Here is a 17,987-nt window from a genome sequence, read left to right on the forward strand (position 1 = left end):
GATTTTTTTTCAGTAGAAAATCTCTGTTCTGTCGGATTTGGTCTTTGTAGGATCTGGTCATAGACAAGATTTTCTTTAAACAAGTAAATGTTCTCAAACTAACGGATTTTTTTATCTCGTTTATTTAATTTCCTTTTTGATAATTTCACGTTTTGTTAACTGGTTTTACTTGATCTTTCTAATCATCACACCTTAACTGTTCTTTTCACTTGTTAATGTTTAGAAATATCTTTGGTATATGTAGAAAATTTCCTGTAATATATATAAATTGAAGAGTAATATTCTTCACTTCTGATATGCTGTTTACTCAGTGGTATTGCTGAATATCAGAAAGAATTTTGTTGTGTATGTATTATTACCCAGTGACTGTACAGGTTTGTAAACTCTGATTTAGTTGCTGTTGTAGATGCTAACTGTAATTATCTGTGATCTAATATATTGTTCTTATCTACAATGTATCGGATAAAATCCTTTAAAGTTGATACAATTGCTTTTGTTGCTATTTTGCGCATTTTTTCCGGCTGAGAGGACTAAAGATTTCAACTCTGGTCCGCCTGTCAGTTGTCTCTTCAGCTAAAGCTTGTATGGGAATTCCTCTGGTCAAGACAAAATATTCCATAATAAAAATGGACTGTCATACCATGTGGGTCTCACACATATCAGAAAAATATAATGTATTTGTGTGGATTATACTTCCCTATTGGATAGCACTGTATGTTGTGTTCAAATTGGGTCAAGATGTTATTTGTCCTATGATTATTTCCAAGACAAAAAATGGGTGGAATGATTCAGAGACTTAGCAATAGAATGGAAATTATCAAAAGTAGAGTGGGAATCAGTGAGGGGTGGTGGGAGATATAGCTTGTAGTGTAGATAGGGGAAATGGCAGATATTAGGAGATGTAGGTGGGGATGTGGCCATAGTTGGGGGTTTGGCCGAAGATGGAGGATGTGGCCATAGTTGGGGGACTTGGCCTTAAATGGAGGATGTGGTCATAGTTGGGGGACTTGGCCTTAAATGGAGGATGTGGTCATATTTGTGGGATTTGGCCTAAAAGGAGAATGCAGCCATAGTTGGGGGATTTGACCTTAGGTGGAGGATTTGACCTTAGGTGGAGGATGTGGCCACAGTTGGAGGATCTGACCTTAGGTGGAGGATGTGGCCATAGTTGTGGGATTTGGCCTTAGGTGGAGGATGTGGCCATAGTTGTGGGATTTGGCCTTAGGTGGAGGATGTGGCCATAGTTGGGGGATTTGGCCTTAGGTGGAGGATGTGACCATAGTTGTGGGATTTGACCTTAGGTGGAGGATGTGACCATAGTTGTGGGATTTGGCCTTAGGTGGAGGATGTGGCCATAGTTGGGGGATTTGGCCTTAGGTGGAGGATGTGGCCATAGTTGTGGGATTTGGCCTTAGGTGGAGGATGTGGCCATAGTTGGGGGATTTGGCCTTAGGTGGAGGATGTGGCCATAGTTGGGGGATTTGGCCTTAGGTGGAGGATGTGGCCATAGTTGGGGGATTTGGCCTTAGGTGGAGGATGTGGCTATAGTTTGGGGATTTGGCCTTAGGTGGAAGATGTGGCCATAGTTGTGGGATTTGACCTAAGGTGGAGGATGTGGCTTTAGTTGGGGTATTTGGCCTTAGGTGGAGGATGTGGCCATAGTTGGGGGATTTGGCCTAAGATGGAAGATGTGGCTTTAGTTGGGGTATTTGGCCTTAGATGGAGGGTGTGGCCATAGTTGGGGGATCTGGCCTTAAGTGGAGGATGTGGCTATAGCTGGGAGATTTTGCCTTCGATGGATGGTGTGGCCATAGTTGAGGTATTTGGCCTTAGATGGAGGATATCGCCAGAGGTTACTGGCTTTGAATGGCTTGCAAAACTGCTTTTTCACTTTAAGTAATGTAGCATAAGAAATGCTTAAAGTGTATGCTTTGAGATTTATTCAGCTATATTTACATGAAATATATTTTAGAAAAAGTCTTGTGAAGAAAATATAGCAGCTATGTATATCCACATATATATGTATTATAGACCTGTTATGTACTGCTAGTAAACTTAAAGTAAGCCAACATACATGTTATAAGAAGGCATTGCTAAACAATCACCTGTGTGATATACCTCACTGAATTGGGCTTTAAATTGTTTATGCTACAATGTTGTAGATGATCAGAAAGGCTAACTAAACTTTTTCACATCTTTGCATTTGAACTTTTCTTTATTCTTCCCTGTCCTGTTGACACTATGGTTGAATATCATAATATGCTTTCAAAAGTGATAAAGATTCAATATTTCAGAATGAGTTTTTGCTAACCCTTTGGTTATTTGTTATAAGTAAAATAAATGCTATCCATTTGTCCTTTTCATAGTGACATCCAGTGAAATTTGGCAATAAACCTTCGATAATGTTTTTGTTCTTGAATTTTTTTTTTTTTTTCATTTGTGATCATTGAATATATTCAAAGAAGCTGAATTTGAAAATTTGAAATATTTATCCTTCAACGTGATGTTCATTTGCAAGAAGTACAATATGATGCTTTCCTTGATGGTCCTGCCTTTCCAAACTATGGCATGACCTTAATGAGTTCAACCCTTTATGCCCTTAACCTTTGATTCCTGATTTTAAAACTGCTGACTTGATATTAGTTCTTCTGTGTTTCTGTTTCATTTTCTACATACTTTATACTATAATTCTACTCACACGATAGCGATATAGATAAAATGTACTCAATGACATTTATTTCACAAGTATATAGTACATAACAATTTGTTAATGTTATTTTAGAATTTCATGGTAAAATGTGATATAACATTACAAAGAAAAAGAAATGTCTTGGGAAAAAAATTATGCATCATATGTCTTTGTGGTTTAAATTTCTTTATCTATACAAACATCACTGGCAAGCTCAGTATACAATTTTACTGAAGTTTTTTAATTTAAGTTCTTTGAAAGACGAAAAGATCTTATCTTATTTATCTAATTTTATAGAAAGTCTTCTTGGTCCTCATTGAATCATTTGTTTTATCTCTTGTGCAAGTATGAAAAAAAAAAAGATTAAGGATTTATTACCTGTTAATATATTACATGAATACTAAGGACGTTAAACACACGATCAGTTTGTCAAAAGTGAATCGTTTGAACTTTCCTGTAATTTTTCCTGATTAATAGTTAGGTACACATTATTAAGGGCAGTAAATATAAGCTGTATAGGTGCACGCAAAGGGGAGATAACCATACAACAGATTGAGAAAATGACCAAAAATGAAAATGTACAGACTATATCTATTCAGATCAAAATTAAGCTAGGATGATCTTAAACTGAATAAAAACTTGATGAACAGATGAAAAAGGGAGGTAAGTCTTATTACTGTAGATTACAGAGTACAGATTACAGTTGAGGTCAAAGTCAGTTGATCTAAAACTTCATTACATTACAGGATTTTACAGCATTGCAGGCCAGGAAAATTGTACTGAGTGTCCAGAGGGAAAGGAATGTTCTGTCCCTGCTAGTATTGTTAACTGTACTGCAGGGACATACAGTCAAGCTGGCCAGACTACTTGCTCATCATGTGCCACAGGTTTGTAGACTAGGTGATGACTAACTCAGGTTTGTGCATTAAGGATTTAATAATTCTTTATACATGGGGATAATCTACCAGGTGATTTGTAACTGAAGTTTATAGACTAGGGAATAACTAATTGATTATGATAGACTAGGGGGTGACTAAATCAGGTTTGTGTGCTAGGGATTGCTAACTCTTCAAACCTCAGGTTTATATTTGACAGGATCTTTAATAATGATATGATAAAAAATTTACTTATTTGTTTGTGTTTGTTGACAGTTTGATTGTATAAATCTTGGTGAAGGTTTTAAGATAAGGGAAAGTAAAATGACATTTGAAGTTGTTACAATGCCCTGTGTTTGTATATGGTGCCTATCGCCCTGTAGTGAATTTGATATCACTGGTTTTAAAGGTTCCTTCAGTGCTGCTGGAGCCTCATCCTGTACTAGCTGTCCACAGGGTTACGACTGTAGTGATCCAACACAATCCAGTCCTTCACAATGTCCACAGGGCAGCTACAGTTTAGCAGGACAAGCTGGTTGTACTGTTTGTGCAAGTGGTAGGTATCTTTACAATGAATTTATCTTTTATCAGTGCTAATGATGTGTAAGCATTGAAATTAACTATAAGTAAACACTGAGTGTTGTAGTATTTGGAATTAAGAAAAATTCTTTTAATCAACCCACACTTTAAAGAGTGCCCGTTGAATTGAAGCATAAAACCATTTCTTTTCTTCCCTCAATTGAAAATAAAAATATATTTATGATAATAAAACCATCAAGAGAGATTAATATTCACTTGTTAAATTTGAACATTACAGGATTTTACAGCATTGCAGGCCAGGGAAATTGTACTGAGTGTCCAGTGGGAAAGGAATGTTCTGTCCCTACTAGTATTGTTGACTGTACTGCAGGGACATACAGTCAAGCTGGCCAGATTACTTGCTCATCATGTCCTGCAGGTTTGTGGATTAGGAGATAACTTCCTGTTTATATGATAGGTTTACAAAATAGGAGACGGCTAATTTAGGTCTGTAGGGTAGTGGATGTGTAACTTAGGTTTTAGAATTATCTCACACTGTAATGTGTTCCCTTTCGATTGAAGCATATAACCATTTCTTTTCTATCTTTTAAGTGAACAAAAAAGTTATTTATGATCATAAAACCATCAGGAGAGATTAATTTTCACTTGTTAAATTTGAACATTACAGGATTTTACAGCATTGCAGGCCAGGGAAATTGTACTGAATGTCCAGTGGGAAAGGAATGTTCTGTCCCTATGTAGTAATTGTTGACTGTACTAGGGTATTGTTACTGTACTGCATGGGACAGGTTTGTAGACTAGGTGTTGGCTAATTAGACTTGTAGGCTAGAGGGTGTCTAACTTAGGTTTGTAGGCTAGTGGATGTGTAACATAGGTTTGTAGGCTAGTGTATGTGTAATATAGGTTTGTAGGCTAGTGGATGTGTAACTTAGGTCTGTAGGCTAGAGGGTGTCTAACTTAGGTTTGTAGGCTAGTGGATGTGTAACATACATATGTAGGCTAGTGTATGTGTAACATAGGTTTGTAGGCTAGTGTATGTGTAACTTAGGTCTGTAGGCTAGTGGATATGTAATATAGGTTTGTAGGTTAGTGGATATGTAACATAGGTTTGTAGGCTAGTGGATATGTAACATAGGTTTGTAGGCTAGTGGATATGTAACATAGGTATGTAGGCTAGTGGATGTGTAACATAGGTTTGTACACTAGTGGATGTGTAACTTAGGTCTGTAGGCTAGTGGATGTGTAATATAGGGTTGTAGGCTAGTGGATGTGTAATATAGGTATGTAGGCTAGTGAATGTGTAATATAGGTTTGTAGGCTAGTTTATATGTAACATAGGGTTGTAGGCTAGTGGATGTGTAATATATATTTGTAGGCTAGTAGATGTGTAATATAGGTTTGTAGGCTAGTGGATGTGTAACATAGGTATGTAGGCTAGTGGATGTGTAACATAGGTATGTAGGCTAGTGGATGTGTAATATATATTTGTAGGCTAGTAGATGTGTAATATAGGTATGTAGGCTAGTGGATGTGTAATATAGGTTTGTAGGCTAGTGGATGTGTAACTTAGGTCTGTAGGCTAGTGGATGTGTAATATAGGTTTGTAGGCTAGTGGATATGTAACATAGGTTTGTAGACTAGTGGATGTGTAACTTAGGTCTGTAGGATAGTGGATGTGTAACATAGGTTTGTAGACTAGTGGATGTGTAACATAGGTTTGTAGGATAGTGGATGTGTAACTTAGGTCTGTAGGATAGTGGATGTGTAACTTAGGTCTGTAGGCTAGTGGATGTGTAACATAGGTTTTGAAATCAACTTACATTGTAATGTGTGCCCTTTGAATTGAAGCATAAAACCATTTCTTTTCTTCCCTCAATTGAAAATAAAAATATATTGATGATAATAAAACCATCAGGAGAGATTAATTTTCACGTGTTAAATTTGAACATTACAGGATTTTACAGCATTGCAGGCCAGGGAAATTGTACTGAATGTCCAGAGGGAAAGGAATGTTCTGTCCCTACTAGTATTGTTGACTGTACTGCAGGGACATACAGTCAAGCTGGCCAGACTACTTGTTCATCATGTCCCACAGGTTTGTAGACTAGGTGATGACTAACTCAGGTTTGTGCATTAAGGATTTAATAATTCTTTATACATGGGGATAATCTACCAGGTGATTTGTAACTGAAGTTTATAGACTAGGGAATGACTAATTGATTATGATAGACTAGGGGGTGACTAAATCAGGTTTGTAGGCCAGGGGTTCGCTAACTCTTCAAACCTCAGGTTTATATTTGACAGGATCTTTAATAATGATATGATAAAAAATTTACTTATTTGTTTGTGTTTGTTGACAGTTTGATTGTATAAATCTTGGTGAAGGTTTTAAGATAAGGGAAAGTAAAATGACATTTGAAGTTGTTACAATGCCCTGTGTTTGTATATGGTGCCTATCGCCCTGTAGTGAATTTGATATCACTGGTTTTAAAGGTTCCTTCAGTGCTGCTGGAGCCTCATCCTGTACTAGCTGTCCACAGGGTTACGACTGTAGTGATCCAACACAATCCAGTCCTTCACAATGTCCACAGGGTAGCTACAGTTTAGCAGGACAAGCTGGTTGTACTGTTTGTGCAAGTGGTAGGTATCTTTACAATGAATTTATCTTTTATCAGTGCTAATGATGTGTAAGCATTGAAATTAACTATAAGTAAACACTGAGTGTTGTAGTATTTGGAATTAAGAAAAATTCTTTTAATCAACCCACACTTTAAAGAGTGCCCGTTGAATTGAAGCATAAAACCGTTTCATGTCTCTCTCTTCAGTGAAAAAAAGTTATTTATGATCATAAAACCATCAAGAGAGATTAATATTCACTTGTTAAATTTGAACATTACAGGATTTTACAGCATTGCAGGCCAGGGAAATTGTACTGAGTGTCCAGAGGGAAAGGAATGTTCTGTCCCTACTAGTATTGTTGACTGTACTGCAGGGACATACAGTCAAGCTGGCCAGACTACTTGCTCATCATGTGCCACAGGTTTGTGGATTAGGAGATAACTTCCTGTTTATATGATAGGTTTACAAAATAGGAGACGGCTAATTTAGGTCTGTAGGCTAGTGGATGTGTAACTTAGGTTTTAGAATTATCTCACACTGTAATGTGTTCCCTTTCGATTGAAGCATATAACCATTTCTTTTCTATCTTTTAAGTGAACAAAAAAGGTATTTGTGAAAATAAAACCATCAGGAGAGCTTAATTTTCACGTGTTAAATTTGAACATTACAGGATTTTACAGCATTGCAGGCCAGGGAAATTGTACTGAGTGTCCAGTGGGAAAGGAATGTTCTGTCCCTACTAGTATTGTTGACTGTACTGCAGGGACATACAGTCAAGCTGGCCAGACTACTTGCTCATCATGTCCTGCAGGTTTGTGGATTAGGAGATAACTTCCTGTTTATATGATAGGTTTACAAAATAGGAGACAGCTAATTTAGGTCTGTAGGCTAGTGGATGTGTAACTTAGGTTTGTACACTAGTGGATGTGTAATATAGGTTTGTAGACTAGTGGATGTGTTACCTAGGTTTGTATGCTAGTGGATATGTAACATAGGTTTGTAGGTTAGTGGATGTGTAACATAGGTTTGTATGCTAGTGGATATGTAACATAGGTTTGTAGACTAGTGGATGTGTAACTTAGGTTTGTAGGCTAGTGGATGTGTAACTTAGGTCTGTAGGCTAGTGGATGTGTAACATAGGTTTGTATGCTAGTGGATATGTAACATAGGTTTGTAGGCTAGTGGATGTGTAACCTAGGTTTGTAGGTTAGTGGATGTGTAATATAGGTTTGTAGGTTAGTGGATGTGTAGTATAGGTTTGTACACTAGTGGATGTATAATATAGGTTTGTAGGTTAGTGGATGCGTAGTATAGGTTTGTACACTAGTGGATGTGTAATATAGGTTTGTAGGTTAGTGGATGTGTAATATAGGTTTGTAGACTAGTGGATGTGTAATATAGGTTTGTAGACTAGTGGATGTGTAATATAGGTTTGTAGACTAGTGGATGTGTAATATAGGTTTGTAGGTTAGTGGATGTGTAGTATAGGTTTGTACACTAGTGGATGTATGATATAGGTTTGTAGGTTAGTGGATGTGTAATATAGGTTTGTAGACTAGTGGATGTGTAATATAGGTTTGTAGACTAGTGGATGTGTAATATAGGTTTGTACACTAGTGGATGTGTAATATAGGTTTGTAGGTTAGTGGATGTGTAATATAGGTTTGTAGACTAGTGGATGTGTAATATAGGTTTGTACACTAGTGGATGTATGATATAGGTTTGTAGGTTAGTGGATGTGTAATATAGGTTTGTAGACTAGTGGATGTGTAATATAGGTTTGTACACTAGTGGATGTGTAATATAGGTTTATAGGTTAGTGGATGTGTAATATAGGTTTGTAGACTAGTGGATGTGTAATATAGGTTTGTAGACTAGTGGATGTGTAATATAGGTTTGTAGACTAGTGGATGTGTAATATAGGTTTGTAGGTTAGTGGATGTGTAGTATAGGTTTGTACACTAGTGGATGTATGATATAGGTTTGTAGACTAGTGGATGTGTAATATAGGTTTGTAGGTTAGTGGATGTGTAATATAGGTTTGTACACTAGTGGATGTGTAATATAGGTTTGTAGACTAGTGGATGTGTAATATAGGTTTGTAGGTTAGTGGATGTGTAGTATAGGTTTGTACACTAGTGGATGTATAATATAGGTTTGTAGACTAGTGGATGTGTAATATAGGTTTGTAGGTTAGTGGATGTGTAATATAGGTTTGTAGACTAGTGGATGTGTAATATAGGTTTGTAGACTAGTGGATGTGTAATATAGGTTTGTAGACTAGTGGATGTGTAATATAGGTTTGTAGACTAGTGGATGTGTAATATAGGTTTGGAGGCTAGTGGATGTGTAATATAGGTTTGTAGACTAGTGGATATGTAACAGGTTTGTACACTAGTGGATATGTAACTTAGGTCTGTAGGCTAGTGGATGTGTAACATAGGTTTGTAGGCTAGTGGATGTGTAATATAGGTTTGTAGGCTAGTGGATATGTAACATAGGTTTGTAGACTAGTGGATGTGTAACATAGGTTTGTAGGATAGTGGATGTGTAACTTAGGTCTGTAGGATAGTGGATATGTAACATAGGTATGTAGGATAGTGGATGTGTAATATATGTTTGTAGGCTAGTGGATGTGTAACATAGGTTTGTAGGCTAGTGGATGTGTAACATAGGTTTTGAAATCAACTTACATTGTAATGTGTGCCCTTTGAATTGAAGCATAAAACCATTTCTTTTCTTCCCTCAATTGAAAATAAAAATATATTTATGATAATAAAACCATCAAGAGAGATTAATTTTCACTTGTTAAATTTGAACATTACAGGATTTTACAGCATTGCAGGCCAGGGAAATTGTACTGAATGTCCAGAGGGAAAGGAATGTTCTGTCCCTACTAGTATTGTTGACTGTACTGCAGGGACATACAGTCAAGCTGGCCAGACTACTTGCTCATCATGTGCCACAGGTTTGTAGACTTAGGGATGACTTTGTCTAAACACCACAGGACTGTAAACTGACTGAGTCTTAACAAAACAGGTTTGTAGACTAGGGACTGACTAAATCGTAACACAACAGGGCTGTAGACTAGGGACTGACTAAGTCTTAACACCACAAGGCTGTAGACTAGGGACTGACTAAGTCTTAACACCACAGGGCTGTAGACTAGGGAATGACTAAGTCTCAACACCACAGGGCTGTAGACTAGGGAATGAATAAGTCTCAACACCACAGGTTTGTAGACTAGGGACTGACTAAGCCTTAACACAACAGGGCTGTAGACTAGGGAATGACTAAATCTTAACACCACAGGGCTGTAGACTAGGGAATGACTAAGTCTTAACACCACAGGGCTGTAGACTAGGGAATGACTAAGTCTTAACACCACAAGGCTGTAGACTAGGGACTGACTAAGTCTTAACACCACAGGGCTATAGACTAGGGAATGACTAAGTCTTAACACCACAGGGCTGTAGACTAGGGAATGACTAAGTCTTTACACCACAAGGCTGTAGACTAGGGACTGACTAAGTCTTAACACCACAGGGCTATAGACTAGGGAATGAATAAGTCTTAACATCACAGGGCTGTAGACTAGGGAATGACTAAGTCTTAACACCACAGGGCTGTAGACTAGGGAATGACTAAGTCTTAACACCACAGGGCTGTAGACTAGGGAATGACTAAGTCTTACCACCACAGGGCTGTAGACTAGGGAATGACTAAGTCTTAACACCACAGGTTTGTAGACTAGAGAATGACTAAGTCTTAACACCACAGGTTTGTAGACTAGAGAATGACTAAGTCTTAACACCACAGGGCTGTAGACTAGGGAATGACTAAGTCTTAACACCACAGGTTTGTAGACTAGAGAATGGCTAAATCTTAACACCACAGGGCTGTAGACTAGAGAATGACTAAATCTTAACACCACAGGTTTGTAGACTAGAGAATGACTAAGTCTTAACACCACAGGGCTGTAGACTAGGGAATGACTAAATCTTAACACCACAGGGCTGTAGACTAGGGAATGACTAAGTCTTAACACCACAGGGCTGTAGACTAGGGAATGACTAAATCTTAACACCACAGGGCTGTAGACTAGGGACTGACTAAATCTTAACACCACAGGGCTGTAGACTAGGGAATGACTAAGTCTTAACACCACAGGGCTGTAGACTAGGGAATGACTAAGTCTAAACACCACAGGGCTGTAGACTAGGGAATGACTAAATCTTAACACCACAGGGCTGTAGACTAGAGAATGACTAAATCTTAACACCACAGGGCTGTAGACTAGGGAATGACTAAGTCTTAATACCACAGGGCTGTAGACTAGGGAATGACTAAGTATTAACACCACAGGGCTGTAGACTAGAGAATGACTAAATCTTAACACCACAGGGCTGTAAGCAAGGAGTCGATTAAGTTGTTTTCTTGCTTTAGACCTAAACATAATGCTTAAAAGGAGATTTGGTGTACATATTTCCGGTTGTTCTCACAATGTGTATTTGGACAATTAATAAAGCTTTTGGAATGTGCTGAATATTCGACTTTACATACAGAAGTTGTAATATTTCCTTCATATATAGCTGCTAACAGCATTACTGACATATACATCAGGATTGTTGGAAGTTTGTAGCTTCAGTATGTCATAAACAGCATTAGTTACAGTTACACTTCCAGAAATCTGACAAAACTTTGAAATAGTGTGATACTCTATATAGTTTTACTATTGGGCAATATTTTCCAATTTACCTTTAAATTTGTAATTAACAAAGTGATTTAACTGGGGAGGAAAACACATATACAGTATATATAAAATAGATTTTCTATCCTGTCTGTTCTGTAAGATGTTTTATGTAACAGGTACCTACAGCAATTTAGGAGCCTCTGCCTGTCTTCCCTGCCCGGCTGGATCTAATTGTACTGATGCCACAGATCAGCCTTGTGATGCTGGCACATTCAGTCTCCTTGGTCAAGGAGTCTGTACATCATGCCCTGCTGGTAAATTCTAGTTAAATCTGTTTATTTGGGCAAGTGCTATTGGTTTGTTCATTTCATGAAAGAAAAGCATTAAGGTACAGATCACACAGGTTATCTTCTTTCTTTGATATTTAACATAAATTTTAAAATAATGGTTATGTAACCTATTTCTTATTGGATGATTTTCAAGAATTCTGAAGCTAAATATGGCTGCCACCTTCCCGGTTGAGGCAGATGATAGACATCAACATTGAAGAAATTAATTATAATGGCATACTCAGATGTACCATCGAAACAAGAGGTGCAGAGTACAATGCTGATAATCTTTATGCCAATTCTGATTAACTTTTCTTTGTTTCAAGTGAGTTTTAGAATGTTAATAAAGATGATAACCGTTATAGTAGGTAATATTTTCAATCCTGGGATCAACTTCATTTAACATTAGCACAACTAAATCATATCACATGGTATTGTTTCCAACCTTTACTGGATATGACAAAAATATGTTTAGATACTCTGTGTTGTTAAATTTCTGTCTTTCTCATTTTGAATTACTTATCTCACCAAAATGAAACATAAATATTCTAAAGGGAGGTAACTTGAATTTCCAGGATATTACAGTGCAGCTGGAGCGAGTTCTTGTACTATCTGTGCTGCAGGAGATGATTGTAGTAATCCTGCAGTCTCTTGGGCTGGCCCACCAGCCTGTGCAGCAGGAAATTTTAGTCAGGAAGGGGATTCTTACTGTCGTCCATGTGACCTAGGTAGAGTGTGCACAGGAAGTTGTGGGTAGTGTAATAATACCTTAATACCTCATTACGAGGTTTTAACAATAGTAATGACTTATTTTACATGTTGTTGAATGAAATGCATTTTTCTAATAATGTTTGTGAAGTCATTTATTGGATCAAAGAAATGAAATGAATTTAATCATTAAAGTGTAATTAACATACATTAATGAAATTTAAAAATATAAACTGTTGTTGGATATTTTGTATCCATGTGTTACTAATGATATTGTAGAATATAGCACAGCATGTTTAATTACAGGCTTTCAAACATTTCTTTAATTTGAAGTGCTTAATTCATAGTTTAATGTTGAATTGTTTTGCATGTTGGAAGATGACACTTTTTTCTCTTCTAAAGTTCATATTTTATTGTTGATGTTTATTTTGCATGTTGAATGATGATTTGGTTTTTTCTCTAAATTTAATGAGTTTGTTTTATTTCTATATGCAATCTTACTGTGTGCATGTTGTTTGATTTACTTGTATTGCCATATTCAAGAAACTAGACATGATAATTATATCAAGTATCAGTTCCGTGAAGTTAAATATGATTTCAGTATTTAAATGTTATGTTTTAAAATAGAGAATCTGATTGTTGTTGACATCAGAATAAATAAGATGATCAGAAATTATTCTTAGAGTAAAACATTAAACATTAAAATATTTGAAATATGAAAAGATTTTGCTCCTAGAAGAAATTTAGCATCTGTTGTATTTTTTGCAGGTCTTGTGTAAATGTATTGTAACACAATGTAATTATTTTGACTTCAATATGGCAGTATTGTGCATTAGTATTCTGTCTTTATGTCATTAATGAGATTTTCATAACAAGATATGCTCTCTTAATAGTTATATTGTATTAAGAGAGGATATTTTCTAACTTATCTGTAAGCATCAGCACTGATTCTTCATGTCAAATGTTGTAGTAAATGTTTCTCAGCTGATCAAGTTAGAATGATTATTTTGAATTTACCTACATAACAAGAGATAATCCTCAATCAACTAACCTATATAGAGATAATCTCTAGTGGACCAATCTAGATAAGGATTATCCTCAGTTAAACAATCTAGATAAGTTTTATCCTCAGTTAAACAACCTAGATAAGGATTATCCTCAGTTAAACAATCTAGATAAGTTTTATCCTCAGTTAAACAACCTAGATAAGGATTATCCCCAGTTAAACAATCTAGATAAGGATTATCCCTAGTTAAACAATCTAGATAAGGATTATCCCCAGTTAAACAATCTAGATAAGGATTATCCCCAGTTAAACAACCTAGATAAGGATTATCCCCAGTTAAACAACCTAGATAAGGATTATCCCCAGTTAAACAATCTAGATAAGTTTTATCCTCAGTTAAACAACCTAGATAAGGATTATCCCCAGTTAAACAATCTAGATAAGGATTATCCCCAGTTAAACAATCTAGATAAGTTTTATCCTCAGTTAAACAACCTAGATAAGGATTATCCCCAGTTAAACAATCTAGATAAGGATTATCCCCAGTTAAACAATCTAGATAAGGATTATCCCCAGTTAAACAATCTAGATAAGGATTATCCCCAGTTAAACAACCTAGATAAGGATTATCCCCAGTTAAACAACCTAGATAAGGATTATCCCCAGTTAAACAATCTAGATAAGGATTATCCCCAGTTAAACAACCTAGATAAGGATTATCCCCAGTTAAACAATCTAGATAAGGATTATCCCCAGTTAAACAACCTAGATAAGGATTATCCCCAGTTAAACAACCTAGATAAGGATTATCCCCAGTTAAACAACCTAGATAAGGATTATCCTCAGTTAAACAATCTAGATAAGGATTATCCCCAGTTAAACAACCTAGATAAGGATTATCCCCAGTTAAACAACCTAGATAAGGATTATCCTCAGTTAAACAAGATAGAAATTATCTTAAGTTGATTTGATGATATAAGAAACACATTGAATTTAAAAGTATTCCCACTTTAAAATTCATGAACTTGATAAAGACTTTGTATTATCCAAACCACAGTGTTTGAAAATGAAGAATTGCCTGTTTTATTTTTAGGTTTCTACTTGATTGAATTTGTTACAGGTGCTGCATGTTCAGTTAAAAGACTTATAACCAATGTTTGATCAAACTAGGTTTTTGACATTCTAAGTTACACTTTTATCTAACACATCATTTGAAGATACCAGTTTGTTACAGTGTCGTTGTAAGATAGAATATAAAACTAGATTGAGAACATCCATTGGCTATAAGTCTGTTAAACTGGTTGGTGTCAGGAACCTATATACAGCACATATATTATTGTGAGACACGAAAGGCTGTGGTGGATCGTGTGAATCACTTCTGTATCAGGATAACTATATCTTTATATGATCATAATGTCCCCTAATATTTTATCCCGATTTTACATTTTAATGGATCATTTCCAGTATTGTAAATTAAGCGTATGAAATACAAATTGTATTAAAGATGAAATTTTAAGTGATTCACACTCTCTGCCACTTCCTACCATGATAACCTATATACCAGGGTAAAGGTGTAAGCATGTTGGTATTGGAGAATGATTGGGAACTGGTGACCACAACCTTATCATATGTATTGCCTTTTATTTTACATGGTGTTTTTATTTATATATGAATCACTGTTGCTATATGTTTTGAATTCTCTATTTTGTGGTGTATATAAAATCATTCATTTTAGAATATACCATGAATCACCATTACAACTGTGTATATATATATATGTGTACATATTATATAAAAGACAATATGCCATCATGATGATGTTAAAAATTCTTCCTGTTTATCACTACTACTATCACTTTTGCTGTATACACCCTCATCCCTGTAAAATATCTCCCTGTATACACCCTCATTCCTGTAAAATATCTCCCTGTATACACCCTCATCTCTGTAAATATCTCCCTGTATACACCCTCATCCCTGTAAAATATCTCCCTGTATACACCGTCATCCCTGTAAAATATCTCCTTGTATACACCCTCATCCCTGTAAATATCTCCCTGTATACACCCTCATCCCTGTAAAATATTTCACTGTATACACCCTCATCCCTGTAAAATATTTCACTGTATACACCCTCATCCCTGTAAATATCTCCCTGTATACACCCTCATCCCTGTAAAATATCTCCCTGTATACACCCTCATCCCTGTAAATATTTCACTGTATACACCCTCATCCCTGTAAAATATTTCACTGTATACACCCTCATCCCTGTAAATATCTCCCTGTATACACCCTCATCCCTGTAAAATATTTCACTGTATGCACCCTCATCCCTGTAAAATATTTCACTGTATACACCCTCATCCCTGTAAAATATTTCACTGTATACACCCTCATCCCTGTAAATATCTCCCTGTATACACCCTCATCCCTGTAAAATATTTCCCTGTATACACCCTCATCCCTGTAAAATATTTCCCTGTATACACCCTCATCCCTGTAAAATATCTCCCTGTATACACCCTCATCCCTGTAAATATCTCCCTGTATACACCCTCATCCCTGTAAAATATTTCACTGTATACACCCTCATCCCTGTAAAATATTTCACTGTATACACCCTCATTCCTGTAAATTATCTCCCTGTATACACCCTCATCCCTGTAAAATATCTCCCTGTATGCACCCTCATGCCATAATTCATCCCCAAACACACAGCAAGCCCCTGTACTCATATTCCCAAACAAATCCTTCACGTTAACACACACACACACCCACTCCCAACATATCTCTCATTCACTGCATAAGTTTCCCCACTTCTTACAAACCTCATATTTACTGTTTCACAACTCCTCCCACCAACCATCCCCACCCACCAACCCTTCCCACCACCAACCCTCCCACAAAACAACTTATTGCAGCCAACTTCCTGTTAGATATCCCTCACTCAAATCTCCAATAAACCCTTCTTGGTCGACTCCTCTACCACACCCCATGAGATCCCTCATTCCCTCATCACTTCCCTCTGACAGTCCCTATATTTGAATGTTTGAATAAATTTGTGACAGTGTCTGTTAAAAATTACATTGTGAATTCTATGTTATTTGTCCAGTTTAATGTTAGGCTGTACAGCAATGTGATTTATTTGTAGACAGATATTATCACCGGAAACTTTAATGTTTTACTATATCAGTCTCTATACAATATTTGGGGAAAAAATGGTAAATATTAATGTTGAAAGTATTTGAGAAGTAAATAGAATGATAGATAGTATAAACAGTTCTGTAACACAATAGTGTATGTTACTGGTAGGCTACCCTTGTGGTCCTGATAGTATGTTTTCTATGTTTACAGGACATTACAGCTCTTCAGGTGCAAGCTCCTGTACCCAGTGTACAGCGGGACATTTCTGTACATCCACTACCCAAACCCAATGTGGGGCCTCAAAGTACAGTGCTGCTGGTGCCACCTCTTGCGACACTTGTCCTGCAGGATCTGCCTGCAGTTCAACCACCACGTCCACTCCTGCCCAGTGTTCGGCTGGAGAGTTTTCTGCCAGTGGAGCCACTTCCTGTTCATCCTGTACTGCTGGTTATGCTTGTCCACTGCCGGGTACTGTTACCCCTACGCCATGTAGCAATGGAACATATGCACCTTCTACTGGGCATTCGTCCTGTGTGGACTGTCCCGCTGGTATGTCTTCTACCTTACTTGAGTAGATAATGAACAAAGGTGATGTTCCACATATAGCAAGATCCATATATATGTAAACAAATTAAAGATTTGTTTCAAGTATGTATGTTATATATATACAACAAAGTTTGTATGTGATTGATGCTACAGGTCAGAAATGTGATGATGTAGCTGGTGCTGCCTCTGATTGTGTACAAGGATTCTATAGTCCCGCTGGCTCTTCTATATGTACCGAGTGTGCTGATGGAGAGTATGCCGACAGTGTCCAATCAGCCAGCTGTACAGCTTGTCCTTCAGGCTATGAATGTCCAAACAAAAACCAGTCACCAGTCCAGTGTGACCCTGGAGAATACAGGTAAGGGTGACCCTGGAGAATACAGGTAAGGGTGACCCTGAAAGATACATATAAGGGTGACCCTGGAGAATACAGGTAAGGGTGACCCTGGAGAATACAGGTAAGGGTGACCCTGAAGGATACAGGTAAGGGTGACCCTGGAGAATACAGGTAAGGGTGACCCTGGAGAATACAGGTAAGGGTGACCCTGGAGAATACAGGTAAGGGTGACCCTGAAAGATACATATAAGGGTGACCCTGGAGAATACAGGTAAGGGTGACCCTGGAGGATACAGGTAAGGGTGACCCTGGAGAATACAGGTAAGGGTGACCCTGGAGAATACAGGTAAGGTAACTTTGGATGTGAAGAATGTTTATCCAAGGCAATAGGGACAGTTGAGTCTGCCTGTGGAACTGTGGAAATTTTGTTGAATTGAACAAAACTTGTTCTAACGTTTTTTAGCCACGCCCCCTAATCTATCTGCAAAGGGAAATGGA

The 17,987-nt window shown here is 37.1% G+C and overlaps 1 protein-coding gene across 1 annotated transcript in view; it reads left to right on the plus strand.

The window, feature by feature from the left end:
* The window catches only part of LOC132553012 (uncharacterized), a 116,881-nt gene that overhangs the window by 15,739 nt on the left and 83,155 nt on the right, over positions 1–17,987 (plus strand). Inside the window, exons 5-16 of the mRNA XM_060217216.1 lie at positions 3,436–3,576; positions 3,974–4,120; positions 4,382–4,522; positions 6,059–6,199; positions 6,598–6,744; positions 7,004–7,144; positions 7,394–7,534; positions 9,551–9,691; positions 11,593–11,730; positions 12,321–12,473; positions 16,817–17,155; positions 17,306–17,510. Of these exons, the coding sequence (XP_060073199.1) occupies positions 3,436–3,576; positions 3,974–4,120; positions 4,382–4,522; positions 6,059–6,199; positions 6,598–6,744; positions 7,004–7,144; positions 7,394–7,534; positions 9,551–9,691; positions 11,593–11,730; positions 12,321–12,473; positions 16,817–17,155; positions 17,306–17,510 (1,975 nt within the window). The remainder of the gene's footprint in view (positions 1–3,435; positions 3,577–3,973; positions 4,121–4,381; positions 4,523–6,058; positions 6,200–6,597; positions 6,745–7,003; positions 7,145–7,393; positions 7,535–9,550; positions 9,692–11,592; positions 11,731–12,320; positions 12,474–16,816; positions 17,156–17,305; positions 17,511–17,987) is intronic.

Source organism: Ylistrum balloti, unplaced genomic scaffold (genome assembly GCF_031769215.1).
Source record: "Ylistrum balloti isolate Yb309-2 unplaced genomic scaffold, AGI_CSIRO_Ybal_v1 Utg370292, whole genome shotgun sequence".
Taxonomy (NCBI): Eukaryota; Metazoa; Mollusca; class Bivalvia; order Pectinida; family Pectinidae; genus Ylistrum; species Ylistrum balloti.